General features: G+C 41.5%; 1 protein-coding gene across 2 annotated transcripts; it reads left to right on the forward strand.

Moving 5' to 3' along the window:
* actr5 (actin related protein 5) lies at positions 1-27,803 on the forward strand. 2 transcript variants are annotated; one of them, XM_084121652.1, is made up of 9 exons: positions 1-433; positions 14,090-14,322; positions 15,298-15,467; positions 19,795-20,012; positions 21,076-21,213; positions 22,000-22,098; positions 22,847-22,986; positions 23,907-24,039; positions 25,693-27,803. In XM_084121652.1, exons 1-9 carry the CDS (start codon positions 62-64, stop codon positions 25,972-25,974), a joined length of 1,785 nt encoding a protein of 594 aa, XP_083977778.1. In that variant the 5' UTR covers positions 1-61; the 3' UTR covers positions 25,975-27,803. The 2 variants fall into 2 exon arrangements, 1 of the variants encoding a protein (XP_083977778.1); XR_014607414.1 differs by having other exon boundaries at positions 13-433; positions 23,907-24,125; positions 25,693-25,832.
* Positions 27,804-27,932: the final 129 nt, after the last annotated feature.

The following is a 27,932-nucleotide window of genomic DNA, read 5'->3' on the forward strand; positions in this document are numbered from 1 at the left end:
AACAACCATCAATGGGGATGAAGAAGACAGAGTTGACTGCCCGTGTGTGCTGTTCAACACCATGAATAATAACCGCAATGTTTACACTTTTGAGGATTATAAATGCACGCCCGACCCCGTGTTCACGGTGGAGAGGGAGTGCCTCGAGCCCTGTCCGGCGCCGATAGTGGTGGATAACGGCTCGTTCCAGTGCCGCGCGGGCTGGGCGAGCGGGGCTGCGCAGTGTGATCGGCCGCGGCTCGTGTTCAGGTCTGCGGCGGCGCGCAGCAGAGGGGCCGCGCGCAGTGACGCGCACGTGGGGAACGACATCGCGAGCGTCGAGCCGCTGCGCTGGAGCCTCAAGAGCGCGTTTGACCGCGACGCGGTGGTGAACTTCGACATACAGGAGCTCATCTTCGATTACATCTTCATGCACCTCGGAATAAACACACAGGTAATGGTGTTTATCAGTGGGAAAAGTTTTCTGTCAGTCTCTGTCCACACATTATTTGGAGAATAGAAGCTTTTGACAAGGCAAACTATTTACTATTTCATATACGTCATTTGCATATGTATGTATTTATGCATATGTGTATGTATGATTATGGAAAGATTTACATTGCTCTGGTTTTGGGACTTGCATGAAGAAGCATGTTCAGCACAGTAATACCGCCAGCATCTTCCTCTTGCGTTATTACACCTGTATTACTGTGCTGAAGATGATTCTTCATGCAAGTCCCAAAACCAGAGGAATGCCAATGGAGATTGGAAAAAAAATACATATAATATAATATGATATACAGTAATGCAAGAGGAAGATGCTTTTGGTTTCCCTACTTTTTCAAAGGGACCCAGTCTCTCTATCAGATTAGAAGTGATATCTCAGTTAGAGATGTTCCGATACCCTTTTTTCCTTCCCGACCTGGACTCAGGGTATCGGCCGATACCGAGTACTAATCCGATACTTGGGTGTATATCTATACAGCTGCAATTCATACTAGCCCTGTATGAATTGATATAATTATTTTATAAAATGTATTTTAGTTTTACAATATAACTGTATAAAAAAGTGCAACAAATAAATCTAGGAATCTAAAAAATTATATATGAATAATAGGGGTGTAACAGTCCACAAAATTCACAGTTTGGTTCGATACCATACACTGGTGTCACGGTTCGGTACGTTTTCAATACAGCAAAAAGAAAGAAATGCCAGAGAAATTTCCTTGATTTACATTTTTTTATTCATTTATTTTTTATTAAAACTAACATCATAAAGTATGATCATTTTTTACTTTGAGCAATGATGGAGCTATAATTGACATATAAAACAAAAACAGCTCCTTATAAAAAAATGAAATGTAATATTGTAGTAGTTATAAACAAAGGTTCATTTTATTTAAGATTAACATTTGAGGGCAGCAATTTTATTCATAATGTCAAAATAAAACCAACGTAACGTTACTTGAAAGCACAATGTTCCTGGTTTCCACGTCAGCGCAGTTTGATCCGTTAATAACGGAGAATGTGAATGCTTCTCACTAACGTAGATCTCGCAGCGATGTTATTACTTCAGTGGCGAATTCAAATGTTTTCTGTACTGGACCTCTTAGCGCTGTGTAGCAACAGTGTAGCTTGATCACGATCGGCTCGCGCTGTTCCAAACTGTTTAATGGTCCGTGAAGCACAAAATAACAAGTAGCGCAGTTTTGTTCCGTTTTCATTACGTTTGCCATTTGATGTTGGGCGTCAGCGTCTCTTACATTATGCGCTTGCCGCGCGCCTGCATTTGAAAATTTGCGTTTTCATTTCTTCTTAGCTGCTCTAAACAGTGGTTGCTTGTGGCAACAGCACAACTTCCTGTGTTGCCACAAGCAACCACTGTTTAGAGCAGCGAAGAAGAATTGACCCTTCGCTAAGCCCCGCCCTCCTTAGTTACTGTTGCTACGCCTGTCAAGCTTTTGCGCCTGGCACGTCTATTACAGTATGTATGCACTGGTTTCAGACATTCCTAAGGAGATAATTAGTCATTTTTGTCGAACAGGTGAAAATATGAGAGAGCAAGACTGCAGTATGCATTCGAGGGCTATATCCACGACATAATATGCAAACGATTAGAGAATAATTTAATCAAAATTGAAGCTAAAGTCTATAACGTTAGGTCCCAGCGCAAGCAGCAGCCGCCTCGTACGCTGATCATACAAATGGGAAACACACAAATTGAGGAACAGCTGTTCATGCACAGCAGGGTAAGTGAAATGTGAAAATATTCTAATATTTATAAATCAAACAGCTTATCCATAAGTATTGTGGAATAAACACAAGACATTAGCCTGACCACTTTGCAATGATAACATTCTCCCGCTTATATTTTTAGCGCGCCAGGCTAACGTTACTGCTCACACGTCGTGGGTCATATAAGTGACTACTGTTATGAACTGATTAATTTTGCATAACGTTACCAACCTTTTCCTTGGAGATCTCCGGCAAGCCCCGTGATGTTCCCTGCTTTTACTAACTAACGTTACCTTTTACTTTTACTAGAACTAACACCGGGAGAGTCGCGATCGGATTGGGGGTAACGTTACTAGTTTGGCCGTCGATTAACAAAATGCTGAAATATATTTTTAAGTAACGTTAAGTTATGTCAGTGAGCCTCCGTCTTGCCTTTAATCACACTGTTTAATCCACGAGCTGGACAATAACTTTATTCTAGAGCTGCTATAAAGCCAAAACACTTTACTTTTAATTTCCTATTATCAATGTAAAGCTGCTTTGGAACAATCTACATTGATAAGAGCGCTATATAAATGAAGATGACGCCCGGCATTTCTCCCCTTGGGTTTTAGGTTTCGGGAAGGGAACAAAATCCACCACCCCGTCCAAACTTTTAGGATACCGGGTATCAGATTTGCACAATCCATACGCGCAACGCTTCGGCATGTTTCCCTCTCGCTCGAAAGCTTGCCAGACCTCCCGCGCCTAGTTACGGTTGCTAAGCCACGATTGGCCAGTGGCGGTTTTCAGGCGTGGCTTAGCGAAGGGTCAATTGGTCTCCGATTTGCAGCGTTAAGCAAAGCTAGCGTGCATAACTAGGTATTGTTTAATAAAATGGTATCGGATCGGTACATGGGTAGATGTATTCGCTGATACCGATGCCAGAATTTTTATTGGGATCGGCGGCATTTCCGATACTAGTATCGGAATCGGAACAACCCTAATCTCAGTGTTCTGCATTTTTGTGGATACATTTTTCCATGTTTTCCTGCATGAACATTTAAAGTCCGCGTGAACCGGAAGTTGCAAACGACTTTTCTCCAGTGTTGTGACGTATTTCCCAGTGAAAGGGAATATTGAACAGAGGGCAGGGTTTTACTCTAGCGCTCCTCCTCTCCATCTCTCGCTCACAGCAGACTAACGGTTTGAGGGGAGTGGTTAAGCGTTTCCCAACCCAAGTCCTCAAACCTACGTCATCAGAGAAGGGACGCCATTCCAAACCGGAAGTAACTTTTCAGACTTTGATTAAAGATTACGACGGCAAACAATTTTTTTCTGTGTTTTAACTTGCACGGATTAATTGTTCACCACAAGACTAGTAATATGCGCTAACAAAGTAAATAGGGTCAATTTTGATTTCAGTTGGACTTTAAGGGCTCAAGTCGCCATTGGCTAGCAGTTTTTATTTTACTCACCAGACTTTTTACGTGGAATGCAAGAACAATGCAAATGTAACAATTTCATATAAATATATAATATAAAATATAAATTTCAAACATTAAGGACAAGTAAACAGTCTGTAATTAAATAACAAATAATCAAACTACAAGTATTAGCACAAATAAACAATAGAACAAAGATGCAAATGAAATAAACAAGTTTTTAAGTTAGATCTAACTGTATAGATTAGGTACAGAAATTGCCAGATCTCTTCTCGTCCAGCTCTGAGAGGCTGACGGTCCACGGTGTGACACTGGCCCATTGCTCGGTCATTGACACTTGACACGGGGATCTTTTTGCCGCAGATTTTACATATTGGCTCATATAAATTTGCTGGCTGGACCTTTTCATTCAGTTGAAAGCAGAAATGTTCCCAAACTGGCGACGTTACATGAGGTTTCCATATTTGACACACCACTGTCCAATGAAATCTTTGATTTCCCAGTTGATTTAATGTGTTTTCTGTGATTGCTGATCTTCGGTGGTGTCATAAACAGGGTTTCAGCGGGGCATTAAAAAGCATTAAAAGTCCTTAAATGGATTTTGCGATATTTAAGGCCTTAAATGGCATTAAAAAGCATTAAATTGTAATCCTACAGGCATTAAATTTTGTTATGGTTTTGAAGAAAATGTTATATTATCAATTTATTTGAATATAGTCTTCATAATTAATAATTTGTATTTGCTGTCGCAAAATATGTTAGTGTGATTAAAAACACGTGGAAACAGTTTGGTGATTGCCTCCGGCCGGAGCAAAGTTGCGGAGGTGGAGCGAGTAATTTGGACAGCAGGAACAACAGGAATAAAACTAGACCAGAAAACTGGGAAAGTGCATGGAAGACAAACAATTTAGAACATGGTTGGTGGTCAAATTAAAGAATGATTTTGCAGCGTTTGTAAAAAGGTATTAAATTGTGTAGCTACAATGGGAATCAACGCCGTAAAATCTCATGCAGTCTGACAGCCACAGATCGACGGTAAAAGGCAGACAGCAGTTATCTATGTGTAGTAACTTTCTCTCATCAGCTTGACATCCGCTGTTGAAGCTCACTTTGCGTTTTTTTTTAACGCGTTAACGCATGAGATTATTTTTGTCCAGTTTAACGCTGTTTTTAAACGCGCTGCCTGTGAATGTCCTGTCTATGTGACACACACATATACACACACACAGAGAAATACGCGCGCCAGATCGTGCGCACAGACTGCGCACCAGAAAACGGTCCTCTTTCGCGCTTGAACGAACAATAAAACACAATAAATAAGAGCAGTCTTAAATTAGTGAAATTAAGTCTTTAATGAACGCAAAGAGTTGTGAGAGAATGAGGCGCGTGTTAGATCCGTGTTTCTGTCAGCAGCTGCTCTTAAAGGGACAGCAGCCAATAAAGCTTACTGTAATTTATGATGTGCAGACTATTTGATAACTTCATTCAATCATTTTTTGTATGTTAGACAGGAAGGCCAAAGGTAAATATGATATTTATTATAGGTTTATGTGAGGATTGTTTGTTAAGTTCACTTAAATTAAAAGTTGTCATATTTTTTTTTAAGCCTAATGTTAAAAAATTGATATAGCTTTCAATTACACTGTAATGTTGGATGGCTATAATTAATGTTTAAAATTAGGGGGGAGAAATTTTTATCCAGATATCAATAGCTGTATTAGTATCAGTAAAACTGGTCTTTATGTTGTCTCTACATTCATTTGTAGATTAACTGTGAAATGATTACATTATAAAATATATAAACTAATATAAACCTAAACAAATGTAAGTGTTTTTAATTGTGGAAAAAATGTGTGATTAATCAAGTTTATATATATATATATATATATATATATATATATATATATATATATATATATATATATATAAATAATATCCATGGTTAATCATGGGTTGTGTATGGCATTAAAAATGAAAAAAATGGCATTGAAAAGGCATTAAATTTAAATTGAAGATCCCTGCAGAAACCCTGATAAAGGATGGGCTGAACATCAGATTCAAACCTTTGTGTGTTGTGTCATGCACACTCAAGAATCTGCTTGATAGAGCAGAGACGGCTGACATCTCTGTTGATGATCTGTCCTGGTGTGGGAGTGATCATCTGATGGAGGCTCGTCGTTGAAGGAACCACCGGGAGTCGTTTTGGCATCTTCTGTACAGCTTTCCCCTCAGCGTCCTCATCAGTGTAGAACAGCTGTATAGAGGTCTGGGCATTCAGTAGACAATCATACAGTTGCTTGGCATTTTGAATGTGTTTTCCTTCACTGACCAGTCCGTCCGCTGCTCTTTTTAAGCTCCGCCCACTCCATCTGGTGCTCCCTTTCCGTGGCTTTCTTGAAGCCCTTCTTGAACAACTCTGTGCTAAACGTATAGAAGTTGCCCTTCTGACGGTATTGGGTGCACGGTCCATCACTAAAAAAAATGAACTAAACTTACTGATGGATGGTGGGTTTTCACTTGATAAAGCACATGGGACGAGTGTGTCCATATAGCGGGTGGACTTTTCTCTTTTAATGCTGAGATGGTGTAACAATCGGCCTAATCAGTAGAGTTACAAGAGTAAAATTGGGGTCATATTAAACTGTGTGAGGTTGGGAAGTGTTTTAAAAGATGGGACGTTAAAGGTTGTATCAGCGATTTCAGGCCCAAACATAAATGATCACATTCATCTAATCTCTAGATTAATGCTCTATATATTACAATAATCACAGATTCTTTCTTCCTCTGGCACTCCCCTGTAACGTCCTGTTTCCATGTGCAGGGGCAAAACTCCAGAGCGGAGCTGAGCGCACAATGATCTCTGTTTTTCTGATAGGGGGTCACATACATATTTTTCATTTCCAAAACAACTCTTTATTATTCTATATGTTCTTAATTTTGGTTTAAGAAATATATCTTGTGACCATTTACTTTTATGTGTATCTAATAAAACTTCCTGCAAGTATATGTACTGTGTTTATATTTTGAAAAAGGTCAGGAGCTCCAATTTGTGTAAATATGTCTTGTACTTCACATGCCCATGCACCCTTTACAGACACATCCCAGTTGAATATTTTCTTAGCAACTCGGTTCTCAGGCATTTTCACCAATCTATTCCATAAAGCCATCATACTACCTTTCCACCTTACTTCACTTGGTTCCCAACCCATGTCACCCATTATTGCTAAGATTGGGGTAAATTTGTGGACTCCTAGGAAATAACGTATTGCTCTATTTTGTACCATCTCTCCTCTCACATTTATTTTTGAGCCCCATATTCCTGCCATATAGTCCATGACAGGGCAAACACAGGCCTGGAATAATTTGGAATAGGTAGCATATCCCAGGTTTCCCAACTGTTTCGTTTTTGCTATTACACCCCCAAGCGCTCTACTAGCAGATTCGGCCAATATACATATACCATACTTGTAATTCAAATACTCATCCAAAATAAAGCCCAGATATTTATAATGTTCAACATAATGCAACTTGTGACCCCAAAAATAAAACTGAAACTTACTTCTTCTATGCCCAGATTTTCTAAAATGCATAATCTGTGTTTTACTATGGTTAACTCTAAGTCTCCACTTCCCACACCATTTTTCGGCACACTTTAACATCTTCTGAAGATGTTCTTCATTTTCCGCCACCAAGATTATGTCATCTGCATAAAGTAATATGTCTAGTGTGTTATCCCCATCATAATTTATACCCAATCCAAGAGCTTTTATTTCCTGTGCCAAATTATTAATACATATGGCAAACAGGGTAGGGGAGAGACAGTCCCCCTGTTTAACCCCTTGTGGTGTAGGGAACCACTCTGAATAGTACTCATTGACTTTAACACAAGCTTGAGGATCTTTATACAATGATTGTAAGGTCCAATAAAACCTTCCCTCTAGCCCTTCTCCGAAAGACAATAAAATAATAAATCTCTGTTTACAGAGTCAAAAGCTTTTTGAAAATCAATATAAAAAACAAATGATGGTTTGTCTTGCATTAATCTATTTCTAACTACAGTAGTGATAGAAAATACATGATCCACACAAGCTCTTGCCTTTCTGAAACCATTCTGCTCCTCTACTAAACGATCATTTTCTTCCAGGTAGGCCATGAGCCTGTTATTAAGAATAGATGTATATAATTTATATGTTGTACTCAATAAGCTAGCCTAATTCCTCTGTAATTAGCTGGTACTCTGGGATCATTTTTTATAGATTTCGGTATTGGACTAATAATCGACTTGTACCACATAGAGGGAATGAGCCCATTTTCAAAACAAAATTTGAATAAAATAGAAAGGAGATCTTTAAATAACGGACATTTCAATATTTCATTTGTCAACATATCAATACCAGAAGCCTTTCCCACTTTCAGGGCATCAGTAGCTTTTTGCACCTCCTCCTCATTAATATCTGCGTTTAGCACATTTTCATGATCATAGGAGTGAGATGCTTCTCTTTCTAACTTACAATTAAAAAGACAAATTTCATTTAGAAAAACTGAATCAAAGCAATCCATTTCTTGGTTACCCGAAAACAAATCTGAAAAACACTTTTTCCATTCCTGCAATACCTGTGAGACATCTGAAGCTATTTGACCCTTATTGTCATATATTTCAAATGGTATTTTATTATATCTTTTGGGCCCGAGTTTTCTAATCTGATCCCAAAATCGTTGCGGGTTGGAAGCATGCATATCCTCTAGTTGTAAAATACAACCCTTATTATACTGTCTTTTAAAATATCTTAACCTTTTGTCAAACTGATTTTGTCTCAATTTAAATTCAGCTCTGCATTGTTGTTTTAGTTCTTTTCCACCTTTACATTTCAGATAAATCATTCCAGAAAGGTTTATTTAACCTGTGAATTTTGTGAGATGACTTTGGTCTTATTTCTACTCCTCCTAATTCATCATACAACAGATTACATACCCTACTATACCAATTATCTATGACATCTTGTTTGTTTTGTGCTACTTGCAATTTGTCAACTAGTTCCATTATACCTTTAATTCATTTCTCTGAGGGTCGCTTTGGATCATGCCTACCTAACTTGCAGGTGGACCTTTTATAAGCCTCCTGATTGATCTCCTCTATGTTAAAACCAGTACACTTAATTCAAGTAATAATAATTAATGGTCTGGAACATGACACCTGTCACTGATCAAGTCGTAACATTGACAGTCTGAGATGAGTTGGGATGGAGATATAACTTTAAAATCAAGACAGGTTTCAAGACAATCAAAGGGTATAACTATATAGTCTACAACCGCCTTCCCTTTGGTTGAAATAGAAGTAAAGTTGTCACTAAGGGGGCTTACCCGGCCATTTAAAACACACATTTTAGCGTCTACTAGAAATTCCAAAAAGGCCTCGCCATGACGATTCACATAGTCATCAATTGCAATACGCATAGGGATATTGTCCACCTCTTTCACATAGTCCAACTTGTCACCAATTCGACTATTGAAGTCACCAACAACATAAATTGCATCCAAATTTGAAAATAAATACATCTGACTTGATAAATGAGCAAAAAAAGTGGATGCATCCCTGCCCCAAAAAGATGTCTCGGGGGGGGGGGTAAATAACATGAGTACACAGCAAAACCATAATCTGAATATCTGTGCGTAAAACATATCCCTATAATCCCATCAACTGTTTTGTCAACTATTTCTATTTCATATTCTCATGATTTAACAAATATGCCGACTCCACCCGAGCCTCTTGGTGCTTTAATATGTGTCATCCTATTCTGCCCAAACCATACATAACCCTCTAAATGTATTACTAAATCTCCCATTAAATGCGTTTCATTTAGAGCAAGGTGCAAGTGCTGTTAGAATTGTAGATCGCAAACCTCTGTTCAGGTCAGTCCAACCGTTAATGTTCCAATGTGCCAGAGTTAAAGAGTCTGAAGAGGAATGAGCAGCATTTCACGGGGTATCCGTGTGGCATTGTTTCCCATGTCCGTCTACTCGCGGCTGTTCTTTCCTCCGTAATCGTCCATTTCCAGCGACATAGAACTCTGATCCCCCCGGGATTTCCTTGAGAAGCGTCTTAAAGTTTGTTTCGATCAGTCTCTCAGTATGAGACTTCACCGAGCGTATATACACTCTGCTAAACTCCTGTTGCTCTCGTAGTTGCTGCTTTCTCCGTAGAATAGCAACCTTCTCATGAACAGATCTGAACTCCGCTTTCACCACTCCCGGTGCTCTGCCGTAGGCCCGCATCCTCTCTACCGCAATCGGCACAGCCTCACTGCCAAGACCCTTGATGACGAGCTGTTGCACCTTCATCTGGATGTCCTCCTCTTCTTCTTCTGGTAAACCCAAAATGACGATCGACACGTCTGGATCAAACCGTGCCTTAGATGCCTTGGTATCCACGTTTATCTTTATTTCTAAAGTGTCAATCCGCGCCTCCAATCGCCCGATTTCCAGATCCATATGCGCACGTATCTCCTTACTTTGTTTCGCCAGTTCAGACAGAACTTGGCTTTGACTTTTCTGAATAGTGGATTCAAGGCGTCCAACTTTGCTGTTCAACTCCTTTGTAATATTGCCGCTCATCTCATCCATTTTATCAGCGAGTTTTCTAAGTTCGTGCGCAAGTTCTTTGTTTTCCATATCTGTGGCAATTGAGTCTGTGTTCTTAGCTCCGCTTCTCAGCGCTCTGCCGCTTTCTTTGGACATAAGCAGACCGCACCGGACGCATACGAACAACAAGTTAAATCAATAGTCTGCTCGGAAGTATTTTTCTTATTCGGACAAACTTTCCAGTTTTCTTGTTTATTTTTTTTCCTCCAACAAAGACCTGCGTGCAGGTAGCATGCGTGTAGCCTACCGCGAACCGGAAGTCATCTTAATAATAGATGAATAATAAAATAATAATAATAATGGAAAATGTACCTCAGAAGTGCTGGTATTTCGAGGAGCAGATCCAGCTGAGCTGAGGAATACTGTAGTAAGTTTTTTTCATTCTCAAGTGAATCGCGTTTCTGTGTGAATGAATGAACGGCAGAGATGCGCTGTTTACCACAGCTCGCACACTCGCGTTTCTGTGTGTGAATGAATGATCTGCTTTTAGCAAACTGTATTGCTATACTGAGATGAGTAAAAATCGACTGAAATATGTTGAAATAAAATGTATTTGTATAAGCAACGTATTAAACTGCAAATTAACATTTATATTCCTTATAATAAAAACGAAAGACCTATGTTACAGACATATGAAAGACAACATTTCATTGACTAGTTTTGGATAGATTATATATTTTTACTGTAAAATATCTGCCACCTCAAATAAGCTTTTGTTTGCCAATTTTTGCTAATATGTTAAATATAGTATGTTTTGTCAATGTAGGCTATATTCAAAGTAATGAATCCTTAACTTTGAAATATGTATGATAAAATGTATACTTTAGTTTTTACAAAGAAAGATTACACTTGAATTGTTGTTGTAATTGTAACCTTTTTAATAAAAAAAATATATATTTACAAGGTAGATGTAAACAAATGTTAAAAGGTAAATATAGCCTTTTCTTTAAATAATTTTTATTGTGTTTTATTATTGACAAATTTGGGGAGAGGATACATATTCCAAAACTGAAAATACAGTATGAGAATTAACTGCACAATTACTAGACATGTTGTCCTTGGATATTATACAATTTGCAAGCACAATTTGTGGAAAAATAAAATAAAATTGAGATGCTTCCAACTGTGAACCAATGCTCTTGCATTCTTTCTTGTGGCTATAGGTGACCATGGGCGTCAGTTTGGTTTGAAATGTGCTGGGGACAGAGACGCATTCGGAAGTGCATTTTCAGAAGTGCTGGGTACAATGACGCATTCATTTTTTATTTTTTTTTGCTCTCTCTTTCGCGCAGGTTATGTTTTGAAAGACGATGTCCTGTAGCTCAGGCACGGCCCCACTTTTCAACAGGTCCACCCAAAACGTAAAAAAAAGAAAATAATTGTTACTATACTATATTTAGTATAATTTACTGAATTTACTTTACTATATTCTAATTTTATCAATAATTATAAAAAAATCGCCAACAAGCTCATAATTTGTGCTAAAATAGTGTTTAGTTTTAAAAAACATTTTAAAAAGCTGGTTATATTTTGATGTTTCTGCGCAAGTTCAGCAGACAGTGAGGTTCGGGTTTGTTCCGATCAGAGCTTGTGAGTGGAGAGCGCATTTCTGAATATTCCGCTCCGCTCGTTCATTCCGCAGGGTCGTTCGCTCAGATGTCCTGTTGCCTGGTTCGAAAATATGTGGAATAAGGGCTGCCTCCAACTAAAAGTTTTTTTTCTAGTCGACTAGTAGGCTAGTTGTTCATTTAAGTCATTCGTGGACAAATCGCCCCCTTATATTAATTTAATTACTTATATAGCCTACAGGATAATGAGCGTTTACGTAATATAGCCGCACTCAAGCGCACGACCACACGCATAAAGCTTGCCACAAAGAACCGGTAAAAGTAATGATTATGAACGCGTCTAAATGTGTCTAAATACGCTGTGAATGTGCATTAGGCTATACGCTGAGTTTCGGTTCATTTATGAGACGAACTCCAGTTCACTCGCCGGCGCCTCCATGTCGTTCTGCTATATTTACTTCTTATTTATTAAATCCAGGCAATCGGTTCATGAAACATTGATTAAAATTAATGTATAATTAATACAAAACGAAATTCAATTTAAAGAAAGGCAGCTGTTCTGTTTGAGGTCTCTGTGAAAGTTTTAAATGAGTCTTTTAGTGCCGCTTTCAGAGCGCTCACGTCCGTACCCGAGAACTGACACGTTGTTTTTTCCCTCATAAATGCGAACACGAAAAATAAAATAAAATGAATATTATTATGTTTTTTTGTTGGGTCAGACAATGATTACCAAATTTCTCTCTCATATTGCTCCTCATAACCACTGAAAACGGTCAAAAAATCGAACCAAAAGTCAAATTAATATGAACGGAAGTTAAAAGTGGTGGGTACAAAATGACTCATGACGAAATCTGGGGGGTACGCGTATCTCAAGGACCCCAAAAACCCCTTAGACCCCAGAGGGTTAATAAACATCTTTAATTTCTTAAATTACCCACAAAATAAAATGGCAGGTCCCCAGTTCACAAGCACTTCTTCATTCCACAATCATTTTATTTTATTTTGATTATATATATATTAGGACTGAGGCTAAAGTTTGTGAATAAGTCTGCATTTGTCGATCAAAGCAGATTCATAAGAATTGTTTCTGTACACGTTAATTTGTCCCATTTATTTTTATTTTATTTTTTCATATGTTTGTTCATACATCAACACTAACACATGAATTATGAGGATTATTTTATTGCTTTGCAGTTTACAGAGCACAAAGTGTTTTATTACATGAAACAATCAATAAAATGGATGGGTTTTCTGGGACAGAAATGAGCTTTTCCACCTTTTGACCACAAGATGTTGTAGTTTGCAACCGTTTGCAACGTGTTGAAAAGCTTTGAGTAATGAACCATTTTACAATACAGTCGAGAGGGAAAGCCCAGATGCTTCACAAAGCTTCATTTCACCATCACTATATACAATCCAACTGATAATCCAGTGAAAAGTGATGGGGTTTGCTGGAATGGAAAGTCCTTATGTTTTGGTAATCCTTGCCTTGCTGTACCTCTAGCTTTTACCATCATGCACAGGTAGGAGTGAAGTTTTTACGCAGACACACAAAGATTTTCCAGAGATTATTGCAGTTGAGGTTTGTGGTTTATTGTAGTAAATTGTACAAACAGATGAACATACCGGTTGATTTCTTATCTTGTTTCCAGTTGTTTGCGTGTATTCTGATCTGTAATCCGTGGTCTGGTGAGAACTGTGCGCTCCCCCTACCTGTGGCCACCACTTCCTGTCACCTATGCCCCCTATATACAACCATGTGCATCTAATCACTGTCACCCAGTGTCCAAAATACTAATATAAATATATCCAAACAAAATAAAATATTATGCCAACAATAAACATAAATGGCGCCTACACCTTAAAAGAAACTCCTCGATCCAGCTTTGGTCGTCGTGACAGAGATCTTGTTTGTTTGCCATGCTGCTTCCTTTATGCTGGCTATTTCCTGTTTCCTGTCATGTGATCAGTCACATGACAGGCAGACCCAGTATGGATTAAAGACATACACACATTAAAACAGATAAGAGGAATAAAATGAGTAAGACAACATTAAAACTCTAATATACATATAATCATCATAATATATAGAGTGGTTAAAACATGCATCATGTGTGACAGTGTCACAACGGTAGTAAAGCACACATGTTTGTCCACTCCACCACATGAAGGATCCCTGTATGAGTGTCCTGCTGCTGAGAGCTTGTTTGAGTAGTAACGCCAGCTCCCCCTGTGTGCGCTCAGGGTCGCGTGGATCACCCGGTGGTGGTGACGGAGCCGGTCTGTAACCCGCTGCACTGCAGACAGATGATGTCCGAGCTGCTGTTCGAGGGCTACGGCGTCCCGCGGGTGGCGTACGGCGTGGACAGTCTCTTCAGCCTCTACTGTAACAGTGATGGAGCAGCTCTGCCCCCTACAGGCCTGGTGGTGTCCTCAGGGTACCACTGCTCGCACGTGCTGCCCGTCATCAACGGCAGGTATCGCAACACACCACCATCTCTCCCGAGTTAAAGTGCTTCTGTTTCAGCAGTCTCAGTCTCAGCTCAAACTGTGTCTGTTTCATATCAAAATTCAAATAATAAATGTGGTTTCGGCGCTCTATAATGTGGCGAGACGGATCGCTAGCTCCTCAGTTCAAGTGGCGTGTGAACCGATCATCTTTACGACTAGTTATAGCATGAAATAATCATCGGAAAGCACTTGAAAGAAATAGTACAGTTTACTGAAATGTATCATGTCTCGTGTAACATTTGTTTGTATGCAGTTGAAATGTTTTGAGTGTTATATTTGTTAATAGCACTTGAATTTAATAGTTTGCACTCATTTTTGTCATTTTAGGGATGCACCGATATGAACATTTTGGCCGATACCGATAACTGATATTTTTGTTATATTTGATAACCGATATATTGGCTGATAAATCTAAATCCAAATTTATGTACATTTTGAGAGCCTGATTACAAAAACAATGGTCCCATCATTAAAATCCATTTCCAAACCACTCAATTATATATAATGTTCTCATTATGATTTTGTGTAGCCGATATGACAGATGTTGCGCTGCACATGTTGTGCTGAACTGTATTTTCCGTTTTGAAGTGATTCCAATCTAATCAAACCCATCATGTTGAACAGTGCGCATCTGAAGTGTCTCAGCTGAAGGAAATAATACATTATTTATCGGCTTTAATATAGCGTCCAAAATGTTCTTATCAGTCCGTTAACGATAACAATAACAATGAACATATATATCGCATATATATCGGCTGATACCGATATGGTGTCCGATATATCGTGCATCACTAGTAATTTTAATATTATAGTCATGTACCAACTGATAGCGATGGGCAGCTTCAGTCCTGGATGGCGTCGGTCCGGCAGAGTTCAGCTTTAACCCGAGCCGTGAATGTGAGATGGGTGTCACAAGTGTGTGTGTGTGTGTTGAATCGCAGGCTGGACTCTGTGAACTGCAAGCGTGTGAATCTGGGTGGAGGTCAGGCCGCCTCGTATCTCCAGAGACTCCTGCAGCTGAAATACCCTGCGAACCAGCCCTCGCTCACACTGAGCCGCATGGAGGAGCTCCTGCACCGGCACAGCTACATCGCCCCGGACTACCAGCAGGGTGAGCGCGCACACACACACACACACACACACGTTACAGCACAGCTACATCGCCCCGGACTACCAGCAGGGTGAGCGCGCACACACACACACACACACACACGTTACAGCACAGCTACATCGCCCCGGACTACCAGCAGGGTGAGCGCGCACACACACACACGCACACACACACTACAGCACAGCTACATCGCCCCGGACTACCAGCAGGGTGAGCGCGCACACACACACACACACACACACACGTTACAGCACAGCTACATCGCCCCGGACTACCAGCAGGGTGAGCGCGCACACACACACACACACACACACGTTACAGCACAGCTACATCGCCCCGGACTACCAGCAGGGTGAGCGCGCACACACACACACGCACACACACACTACAGCACAGCTACATCGCCCCGGACTACCAGCAGGGTGAGCGCGCACACACACACACACACACACACACGTTACAGCACAGCTACATCGCCCCGGACTACCAGCAGGGTGAGCGCGCACACACACACACACACACACACACACACGTTACAGCACAGCTACATCGCCCCGGACTACCAGCAGGGTGAGCGCGCACACACACACACACACACACACACGTTACAGCACAGCTACATCGCCCCGGACTACCAGCAGGGTGAGCGCGCACACACACACACGCACACACACGTTACAGCACAGCTACATCGCCCCGGACTACCAGCAGGGTGAGCGCGCACACACACACACGCACACACACGTTACAGCACAGCTACATCGCCCCGGACTACCAGCAGGGTGAGCGCGCACACACACACACACACACACACGTTACAGCACAGCTACATCGCCCCGGACTACCAGCAGGGTGAGCGCGCACACACACACACACACACACACACTACAGCACAGCTACATCGCCCCGGACTACCAGCAGGGTGAGCGTGCACACACACACACACACACACGTTACAGCACAGCTACATCGCCCCGGACTACCAGCAGGGTGAGCGCGCACACACACACACACACACACACACACACACTACAGCACAGCTACATCGCCCCGGACTACCAGCAGGGTGAGCGTGCACACACACACACACACACACACTACAGCACAGCTACATCGCCCCGGACTACCAGCAGGGTGAGCGCGCACACACACACACACACACACACACACTACAGCACAGCTACATCGCCCCGGACTACCAGCAGGGTGAGCGTGCACACACACACACACACACACACTACAGCACAGCTACATCGCCCCGGACTACCAGCAGGGTGAGCGCGCACACACACACACACACACACACACACGTTACAGCACAGCTACATCGCCCCGGACTACCAGCAGGGTGAGCGCGCACACACACACACACACACACACACACGTTACAGCACAGCTACATCGCCCCGGACTACCAGCAGGGTGAGCGCGCACACACACACACACGTTACAGCACAGCTACATCGCCCCGGACTACCAGCAGGGTGAGCACACACACACACACACACGTTACAGCACAGCTACATCGCCCCGGACTACCAGCAGGGTGAGCGCGCACACACACACACACACACACACTACAGCACAGCTACATCGCCCCGGACTACCAGCAGGGTGAGCGTGCACACACACACACACACACACACTACAGCACAGCTACATCGCCCCGGACTACCAGCAGGGTGAGCGCGCACACACACACACACACACACACACGTTACAGCACAGCTACATCGCCCCGGACTACCAGCAGGGTGAGCGCGCGCACACACACACACACACACACACACACGTTACAGCACAGCTACATCGCCCCGGACTACCAGCAGGGTGAGCGCGCACACACACACACACACGTTACAGCACAGCTACATCGCCCTGGACTACCAGCAGGGTGAGCGCGCACACACACACACACACGTTACAGCACAGCTACATCGCCCCGGACTACCAGCAGGGTGAGAGCGCACACACACACACACACACACACACACACACACACACACACACACACACACACACACACACACGTTACAGCACAGCTACATCGCCCCGGACTACCAGCAGGGTGAGCACACACCTTCACACACACACACACACGTTATTGTGTCACAGAACAGAATCGAGGCACAGCTCACAGATTTTGACGTTCATTAGAAGATAATTTTTTCAACAGTTACAGCCACTGTTTAAATGTTAACATTTCAATAAATTGAAGTAGAAACATAATATCATAGCTGATATAAAAACTGTGCAGTTTAAGTGTTTGTATACACTCTTGTGGACAGTTTTCATTAGAGTGTTGATTGTTAAATTAATTTGATTAGTTGATTATCAATAAACTGAACTAGATTTTGTTGTAGAGCTGCACGATTCGGGTTAAACTGAGATTTCAAACAGATCTCGAAACTCCCACGCTTCTGAACAGACAACTAAACAAATAACATAATTTACTAGAGGTTCTGATAAAATGTGTATTGCTGCAGTCAATTTAAAATATTTAATTAATATTTTAAAAACTTGGTTTGAATGAATGATTCACTGACTCAAAGACTTTCATTACTCAATGAATCTGCGTATATGAACGAATCTCTTGAAGGAATGATTCAATGCCAAACACAGTTTTAACGGTCACTTGTCGCCACCTACTGGTGTAACGATGTCATCAATACAATCGTTATTTGAAGCGTCAAGTTACTTTCAGAAAGTGATTTGCTCTATTTTGATCGCTTCCGTGTGTTTAAATATAAACTTTTATCCCAGTACTTCTGTGATAAGATTGTAATGTTTAAAGCAGATGTCTTAACACATGTGTCAGTAGACCGGGAAGATTTTAAAACGAGCCGTTCATTAATAAAATATGCAAGATCGCTGTGAAAATACTAGGCCTGGACCCGAATATTCGAATATTTGTTCGGTGGGTTGGTATTCGATTTGAAAATTTGACATTCGAATATTTGTTTGTTTGTTTTTTTGCACACCTGGCATCCCCCTCGAAACGGTTCTCATTCGCGCTTGAATATGTTTTACACTATAAAATCTGGCGAAATACAATACTCTTTTTTACAATTATCTTATATAGCCTATAGCCATTTTTAATAGGATGGACAGTTGAAGGAACCCAACCTTGTTATACTTAATAAATAAATATATTTGCTTCTTCTTGGCCTACTAAAGTGTTCCTGCAACGGGAGTGTTCTCTGGCTAGAGCGCAGAACAGCGGAGTGTGTGTGGACAGAAGTGCATGCCTGAGCTTGTATATTGGGTTAAGCTGCGTTGCTTTGACCTTGTTCTGTTTAGCCTATTAGGCTACAGTTTGTTTTATTCGATATAGGCTAAGGGAATTAATTGATTTTATTTAAACTGTTTGTTAATTGAAATGTGTGATGCTGTTATTGAAAGTATGCTACCGTGTTCTTTATTTATTACAGTTCGTTCATTTATTTTTCGTTTTTCTTTATTTAAATTCCGTTTTTCTTTATTTAAATTTCGTTTTTTTTTTCTTTATTTAAATTTCGTTTTTCTTTATTTAAATTTACCCTTTACTGTGTCAGTAATTTGTTAGTCAGAAAAATATTAGACTACCTTATTAAAAGTATTGCTTAAGTTAACAGACCTGTGTGTGTGTGTGTGTGTGTGTTTAATATCACTAGTGCAGTGTCCGTTCTCGGAGCATTTAAGCCCTGCTCGCGTGATGCACGCCGCTTCCCGCTCGCGCTGTTCTGTAGTTTATTAATCCTGAATGTTTTGCGTCTCGCGTGTCCGTCTATATTGCACCAAATGCGACACTGCACTCCCTTGTGAAGTCTGTTGGATGAACGGTTCTCGAAATAATCAAAATGCACACGGACATACAGACACATAGAGATTCCTGCCTTTATTAGAGAGAAGGATATGTTCAGCCCCCTCCCTCCGAAGCTTTGAATATTCGATGTTCATTACTACCGAAGCTTCGAAGCTCAAAAAATGGTATTCGGACCAGCCCTTGAAAATACAGACCGGAAGACAAAAGACAACGAGCGCAGCGCTGAAAAGGGGTGGGGCTACATAAGGTCTATAATGTTATATTTTTTGTTGCTGGTGTTTATTTTATGAATAAAATAAATATTAAAATGAACTCTGTGCCTAACAATGCCCCTTAGCTGATCTAAATTCACTGTAAACCACGGCTTCGCAGGGCTTATTGCTTTAATAGGAATGAGTGTGTTTAATCGAGATCTTCTAACGAGTAATCGTGCAGCTCTATTCCGTTGAAACACTATTTTGGGCTTGAGTCAACCTCGAGTTTGACTGAATCTGATTCATGCTCTCATAAACTGTGTGGCAGAGCTGGAGAACTGGCGCAGTCCTGTGTTTTACGAGAGGGAGGTCCACCGCGTGCAGCTGCCGTTCTCAGGGCGTACGGCGGGTGTGTGTGTGAGTGCGGAGGAGAGGAGCGAGAGGAGAGCTCAACAGCTCCGGCGACTGCAGGAGATCAACAGCCGTCGCAGAGAAGAGAAGCTGCAGGAGGACCAGAAGCGGCTGGAGACACTGCTGTCGGTGCAGGTACACACTCACACACACACACACATACACGCTCACACACACACACACACACACACACTCTGACTGTGCTGTTCCCTCAGGAGCTGCTGGAGGACGGCTCTCTGGCGCTGCGCACACACACACACACACACACTGACTGTGCTGTTCCCTCAGGAGCTGCTGGAGGACGGCTCTCTGGAGCTGTTTCACACACACACACACACACACACACACACACACACTGACTGTGCTGTTCCCTCAGGAGCTGCTGGAGGACGGCTCTCTGGAGCTGTTTCACACACACACACACACACACACACACTGACTGTGCTGTTCCCTCAGGAGCTGCTGGAGGACGGCTCTCTGGAGCTGTTTCACACACACACACACACACACACACTGACTGTGCTGTTCCCTCAGGAGCTGCTGGAGGACGGCTCTCTGGAGCTGTTTCACACACACACACACACACACACACACACACTGACTGTGCTGTTCCCTCAGGAGCTGCTGAAGGACGGCTCTCCGGAGCTGCACACACACACACACACACACACACTCTGACTGTGCTGTTCCCTCAGGAGCTGCTGGAGGACGGCTCTCTGGAGCTGCGCACACACACACACACACACACTCTGACTGTGCTGTTCCCTCAGGAGCTGCTGGAGGACGGCTCTCTGGAGCTGTTTCACACACACACACACACACACACACACACACACTGACTGTGCTGTTCCCTCAGGAGCTGCTGGAGGACGGCTCTCTGGAGCTGTTTCACACACACACACACACACACACACACACACTGACTGTGCTGTTCCCTCAGGAGCTGCTGGAGGACGGCTCTCTGAAGCTGTTTCACACACACACACACACACACACACACACTGACTGTGCTGTTCCCTCAGGAGCTGCTGGAGGACGGCTCTCTGGAGCTGTTTCACACACACACACACACACACACACACACACACACACACACACACTGACTGTGCTGTTCCCTCAGGAGCTGCTGGAGGACGGCTCTCTGGAGCTGTTTCACACACACACACACACACACACACTGACTGTGCTGTTCCCTCAGGAGCTGCTGGAGGACGGCTCTCTGGAGCTGTTTCACAGGAGTCTGGTGGAGCTCAACATGGACTCGGCCGAAGAGCTTCAGTCGTACATCCAGAAGCTCAGCATGAGTGTGGAGCAGCACCGGCTCATGAAGCCCGAGGTCAGGTCATCTAATCTCACACTTCATGAGTGAGTGAACACAGGCAACACTTCAGTATGGGGAACACATTCAGGTAGTTGTTAAGTTTAGGTATTGGGTGGATTAAGGGATGTGTAAAATGCAGAATAAGGCATTATGTGCTTTATAAGAACTAATAAACAGCCAATATCCTAGTAATATTCATGCTGATAAACAACTAGTTAAAAGTGAGAATTGGACCCTAAAATAAAGTGTTACCTGACTATAATTAATAAAACATGATTTCAGCGATCTCTTTTGTACAGTTAAACTTCAGCTTTAAGACATTTAAGACATAAACTGCTTCAGCTTTAAGACATTCACATTGAAGGTTTATATATTTAGTGCATAGAAACTTTTTTTTTTCCTGTGGTCTGCAAACATTTGCAATCTGCCAATACGTTTGTTTTTGGACTGCAAAGAAAAATAAACTCCTTAATTGTCTGTAATAAGTATAATAAGAGACATTTCGTATTGCTTTCTTTTGACTTTGGTGTGACAGGAACTATTGGGATCATTTAGAACCGTTTCATGCGCTGTTTAAAGCAGTCGTGACATGAGGAATCACTTTATTTTTTTAATCTAGCACTAAAACCAGTGTTTCTGGCAGAATGAGGGTGGAAAATAATCATGTTTTGCAAAATATGCTTGTTTTTTCTGCAAATTTTTTTAACATTATACACTAGCATCAAAGAAAATGTGTAAGGAATTAAAAAGGCACGCCATGACCCCTGTAAAGATGACACTGGTCTTCTGTCACTGAATCAGACGGCAGAGGCTGAGCCGCCCGCAGATGAAGGGAATGAGACGGAGACGGATCTGAACGAGGAGAACGAGGAGCCCAGCAAAACCACCAGTTCCAACCAGGTGATCTCAGAGTAAAACCAATGCATGTCTCGGTAACACTTTATTTTACAGTGTCCTTGTTATACATATGTTACATGTACTTACCGTAGTAATAACAGTAAATGATGCATAATTTCATGCAACTAACCCTCAACCAAACCCTAATCCTACCCTAACCCTATAGTAAGTACATGTAGTTCATTAATATTACTCAGCACTTAAATATATAATTACACTGTAACAATGCACTGGAAAAAATGCTTATATGTACATATGTTACATGTACTTACCATACTAGATGAGTAAAATTACATATTATGTCTTGTTTTCTGGGGAAATTAATCCAAATTAAGTGAGTTGATGCTTAAAAAAAGCTAAATTATCGCCAATGGGGTCAGAAAAATGTTGTTTATGTTTGAATTAAGATTATTTTTCTGACCCCATTGGCAGATAATTTAGCTTTTTTTAAGCATCAACTCACTTAATTTGGATTAATTTCCCCAGAAAACAAGTCATAATATCTAATGTCATTTTACTCATCTAGTAAATGCATCTTGATTTAAGAAATGTTTGATATTTGGACTGGAAACAAGACAAAAATACTAAGTAAGAAAAGCATTTTTTGTAGTGTGACACCTTAAAATAAAGTGTGAGCGACGTCTTTTATAGTCTACTGTCACTATTCATGATCACAGCGAGATTTGTTCATTGCACTTGTGTTCTAGTATCCTCTGGTCTTGATTTTACTCTCTTGATTCTGTTCTTCAAGCCGATGTTCAACATGGCGGAGTATCATCAGCTGTTCGTGGGCACGGAGCGCCTGCGCGTGCCGGAGATCCTGTTCCAGCCGTCGCTGATCGGAGAGGAGCAGATGGGCCTGATGGAGACGCTGCAGTTCGTCCTGGAGCAGTGAGTGATCTCGTAAACAGCCAACACTTGATTTTACAGTGTCTGTTACATGTTACATGTGCTTTCTGTTGTAATAACAGTAAATTCTACATATTTACATGTAACTAATTGTAACATTGTTAACATGTTGTTAATTAACATTACTCAGTACTTAAATGTAGCATTACACTGTAACAAGGACAGCTTAAAATCAAGTGTAACTAACAAACCCCTGAAATGATATATCAGTGTATTTCGACTTGGGCTGATAAATGTGTCTCAGCAAAACTGATTAAAACACAATCTATTATTCACACGCTATATGCACTCGCCAGCATTAAGGCCTCGATTTACTTCAAGTGAAACTGAAGAATGTGATGTTATTTCAAGCAGAATCCGGCGAAACAATGCTTGTTTGGAGTTTGTTTCCGGAAAAGTTGGCTCCAGCTGGTAAACGCCTTCGAACTACCATTGGTCTGTGGCGATGATGTAATAGGGGACATCTTCTCCAGTTCGTTTATCCTGGTTAGTTCGTCGAGGTCAGACGCGAGTGAAGACATGAACGCACAAACATATCCACATCACTGTGATCTGATGCTTTCTGAACGGCTGTTTTCTCACCGCTGTTATTGTTGTTGAGTGTTTATTTTGTTATTAAGAGGAAAGCGTGCAGCACATATTTACATATTCATGAATTACAATAATGAGTCTTGGTTGTGAATGTGTCTTTAATTACACATTGTCATGAACAGTGGGTCAGTAAACAATGCAAGTCTCTCGAACCTAAATATATCACAGTAAAGGTTCAGTTCAGTTTGAACCGGGTATGACTGAAAAATGTAAAGTTCAGTGATGTAGTCAGTTGTGAGCTGCGTAAATCAAGTTCATCGTTGTTTGGGGAATCATTAAAAAGGTGTGTGTGTGTGTGTGTGTGTGTGTAGGTACTCTCCGGAACAGCAGGAGGCGCTGGTGAAGAATGTGTTTTTGACTGGAGGAAACCTGCAGTATCCTGGACTGAAAGAACGAGTGCAGAGAGACCTGCTCGCCATCAGACCCTTCCAGTCACACTTTAAGGTCTGAATATCACAGTCTCAACTGCTGGAATCATTCCACACGCGATCCCAAAAAGTGTTTATGACATGGGGTCATGGGAATATGAGGTATACACGTCATAACCGTCATCACCAATTCTAAAAACGGCACAGCCCTAGTACAGACATGATCTTAATTCCATAATATCCTTAAACATAACAATATTGCTGGCCATAAACTGAGAAAGTACGCGTCCGGTGTGTGATACCTCGAGTTGTCATAGACGCGCCGCTGCTTACGAACAAATGGTGCAACAGAATAAAGTACAGAGTTAGTTACAAACTAGCTAGTAGTTACTAAGCCTCTAGTGTGGACTTTACGTTCCAAATTAAGAAAGAATAGCAGAATTAAGTCATGAGTAGCAGAAGAGCTCAGAGTGTGTCAGAGGTGGGACACGTCTGTCTGGATCCACTGTGGACAATGCCATCGATTAATGGGTTCTCTCTGTTCTTGATGCAACTCTCTAGCCTAGAAATCTAGACGCACCCTAGCAGGGTAGTCTAGCAACTCTCCGTTGACTTTCGAGCTGGAAAAAACAAAATTGGGTCAGGCCAATCACATCATGTATAGAGTAGGCGGGGCGGGCTTAACATGATGATGACAGAGTTCTTTTGACAGTTCCCTGCTACTTGAAAACAAAGAATGGCTGATGTTGCTGGAGAACAGTCTCTCGAATCGGCTTTGGCCGCGACTCTGGAGGACTTGGAGTTAAGTTTTTCTTTGAGAAAAGAGCAAAGAACGGCACTGAAGTCATTCTTAAAAAAGGAAGATGTGTTCGTAGTTTTGCCGGCCAGATTCTAACGTTAGCTCCGCTGTTGGGAAAACGCTCTGGTTGGTTGAAGCGCTGTCCTATTGCGTGCAGAGGGAATTTGAAAGACAGCCGTTTATCCCGCCCCTCGGATTGAGCCGTGTCTATGATGAGTTGCCAGACCCAACATCTTGATGTAGTAGCAACTCTCTACTCATATCCACATCCATCAAGAGCGGGCCATCGTCTGTGCTTTTTCTTTATGTATTGCGTTTGGTGTAAAATAACCTTTATTCACAATTCTTAAAGCTGTCCATTAACCAGCCTTGAGGTTTAATATTTATAATGTTTCAATGCAATAAAATGTTTTTTCAAAAGTTCCATAAATACTTTCAGTGTGACTAATGTAAAAGCATCTGGCACACTTTCCCCCAGAATTACCACTTTAATTGTTTAATAATTAATAGCTAATATTTAACAACAACAAAAAAAGTCACACAAGTTTTATACATTGGAAATTGATCAACTTTGAAATGTTTTACATAACATAATTTCTGGTAACACTTTACAATAAGGTTCCTTTATTAAACATTAGTAAATGTATTAACTAACATGAACTAACAATGAGCAATACATTTACTACTGTTTTTGTTAATCTTTGTTAATGTTAGTTAATCAAAATAAAGCTGTTCATTGTTTGTTCATGTTAGTTCACAGTGCATTACCTAATGTTAACAAGATTTTAATAAAGTATTAGTAAATGTTGAAATTAACATGAACAAAGATGAACAAATGCTGTATAAGTGCAGTTCATTATTAGTTAATGTTAACTAATGTAGTTAACTAATGAACCTTATTGTAAAGTGTTATATGTATTTGTGTGGCAGGTGTCTCTGGCGAGTCGGCCGGCTCTGGACGCTTGGTTCGGGGCTCGTGAATGGGCCCTCAGGAGCCCTGCTGAAGATCAGGGCTGGATCAGCCGTCAGGATTACGAGGAGAACGGAGGGGAATATCTGAGAGAACACTGTGCTTCAAACACCTTCATACCCATGAGACTCAACAAACCCACACCAACCGCTAAACACACACTCATGGGAAAACTGGCAACGGACGCAAGCCTTCCGGACACCATCAGCAACGACACCGACAATGACATCTCCCTGTCCTAGTGATGCGTGGAGGGCTGGACGACATTCCTACACATCAGTTTGAGGCCTGTTTGTACAGTTGACATGTATATTTGACAAAATACTATTAGTGACCAAATTTGTTTGTGTTTGTTTGGTGTTTTAATTAGTGTACAAACTAAAGCCTGGTTCACACTGTATGATTTTGGCTGTCTGAGAGAAATGTTGGGAATCCTGAAAGATTCCTCTGATTCCAGAACAGTCTTTGATCATGTAGTTTGACATGTTCACCGACAGCAGATTTATGATCATCAGATTTCTTCTCAGATTAAATTCTGCCAGTGTCAGAAGATTTGACTCTCAGTCCTGCAGTGTGGCTTCTCCGGAAACGCTCGATATTCGCCTCAATCGCGTCAAATTCGCTTGACGCTTAGAAATTTTGTTGTTGTTGATGATGTGCGTGAAGACACTCCTTTCACTCCGAGTGATGCGAAAAACAAGTAGCATCCCGCAAGTAATCTAGAGCAAGTAACGCAATGCGAATATACACTTCGCGTTTGGTGTGAACACACCATTACAGTGTGACGTGGCTTACGGCAATGATGATCATGTTCGTACAAAAAGCAACAGTCATAAAGGACTGTTATAAATCATACCGTGTGAACCTGGCTTAAGAGAACATGTGAAATCCTGTTGTTGATGTGCATGTTCTTCACACACAGACAAATACACACTCACCTGCCACTTTATTAGGTGCACCTGTTCAACTGCTCTTTAATGCAAATGTTTGATCAGCCAATCACAGGGCAGCAACTCAATGTGTTTATCATGTAGACATGATCAAGATGATCTGCTGAAGTTCAAACTGAGCATCAGAATGGGGAAGAAAGCTGATTTAAGTGACTTTGAATGTGGCATGGTTGATGGTGCCAGACGGGCTGGTCTGAGTGTTTCAGAAACTGCTGATGTACTGTAAACAACTCCAGGGTTTACAGAGAACGGTCTGAAAAAGAGAAAATATCCAATGAGGGTGTAAATGTCTTGTTGATGTCAGGGGAGAATGGCCAGACTGGTTCAGCTGATAGAAATGCAAGAGAAACTCAAATAAGCACTCGTTACAACCGAGGTACAGAAGAGCGTCTCTGAACACACAACACGTCCAGCCTTGAAGCAGACGGGCTTCAGCAGCACAACACACACACCAGTGACACTCCTGTCAGATGAGAACAGGAGACGGAGGCTATAATTCACACATGCTCACCAAAACCGGGCAATAGAGGTTGGAAAAGCGTTTCCTGGTCTGATGAGTGTTGATTTCTGCTGAGACGTTCAGATGGTAGGGTCAGAATTTGTCGTAAACAGCATGAAAGCATGGATCCGTCCTGCTTTGTAATCTACCTTCCATCTTCTAATGGATACTTCCAGCAGGATAATGCACCGTCACTAAGCTCGAATCATCTCAAACTGGTTTCTTGAACATGACCGTGAGTTCACTGAACTCAAACGACCTCCAGATCTCAGTCCTATAGAGCAGCTTTGAGATGATGTGGAACAGGAGATTTGCATCATGGATGTGCGCAGCCTATAATAGTTTATTTCAATATGGACCAAAATCTCTGAGGAATGTTTCCAGCTCCTAGTTGAATCTGCCACAAAGACTTCAGGCCGTTCTGAAGGCAAAAGGGGTCCGACCCGATACTAGCAAGGTATATATACTAAGGTGGCCATTGAGTGTTTGTGTGAAATATCCATTCACAGGCTGTTCTGATCTTCACGAATGGCATATTCATATTTCCTTCATAAAGCAAAAAAAAAAAAATCTGTCAGCCAGAGTGAGTTTGCTGAGAATAAAAAAACCCTCTATTTTTTTATTTATTCTCTGCACCTCTCATTCTTTTGCACCGCGTTCACACTGCACCTTGTGTACATCATTCTTTTCCACATGAAATCACAGCATTTTGCAGGCACACTTCTTAGAATTTATATACACTTGTGCTTCA

Source organism: Abramis brama (genome assembly GCF_963993115.1).
Source record: "Abramis brama genome assembly, chromosome: 8".
Taxonomy (NCBI): Eukaryota; Metazoa; Chordata; class Actinopteri; order Cypriniformes; family Leuciscidae; genus Abramis; species Abramis brama.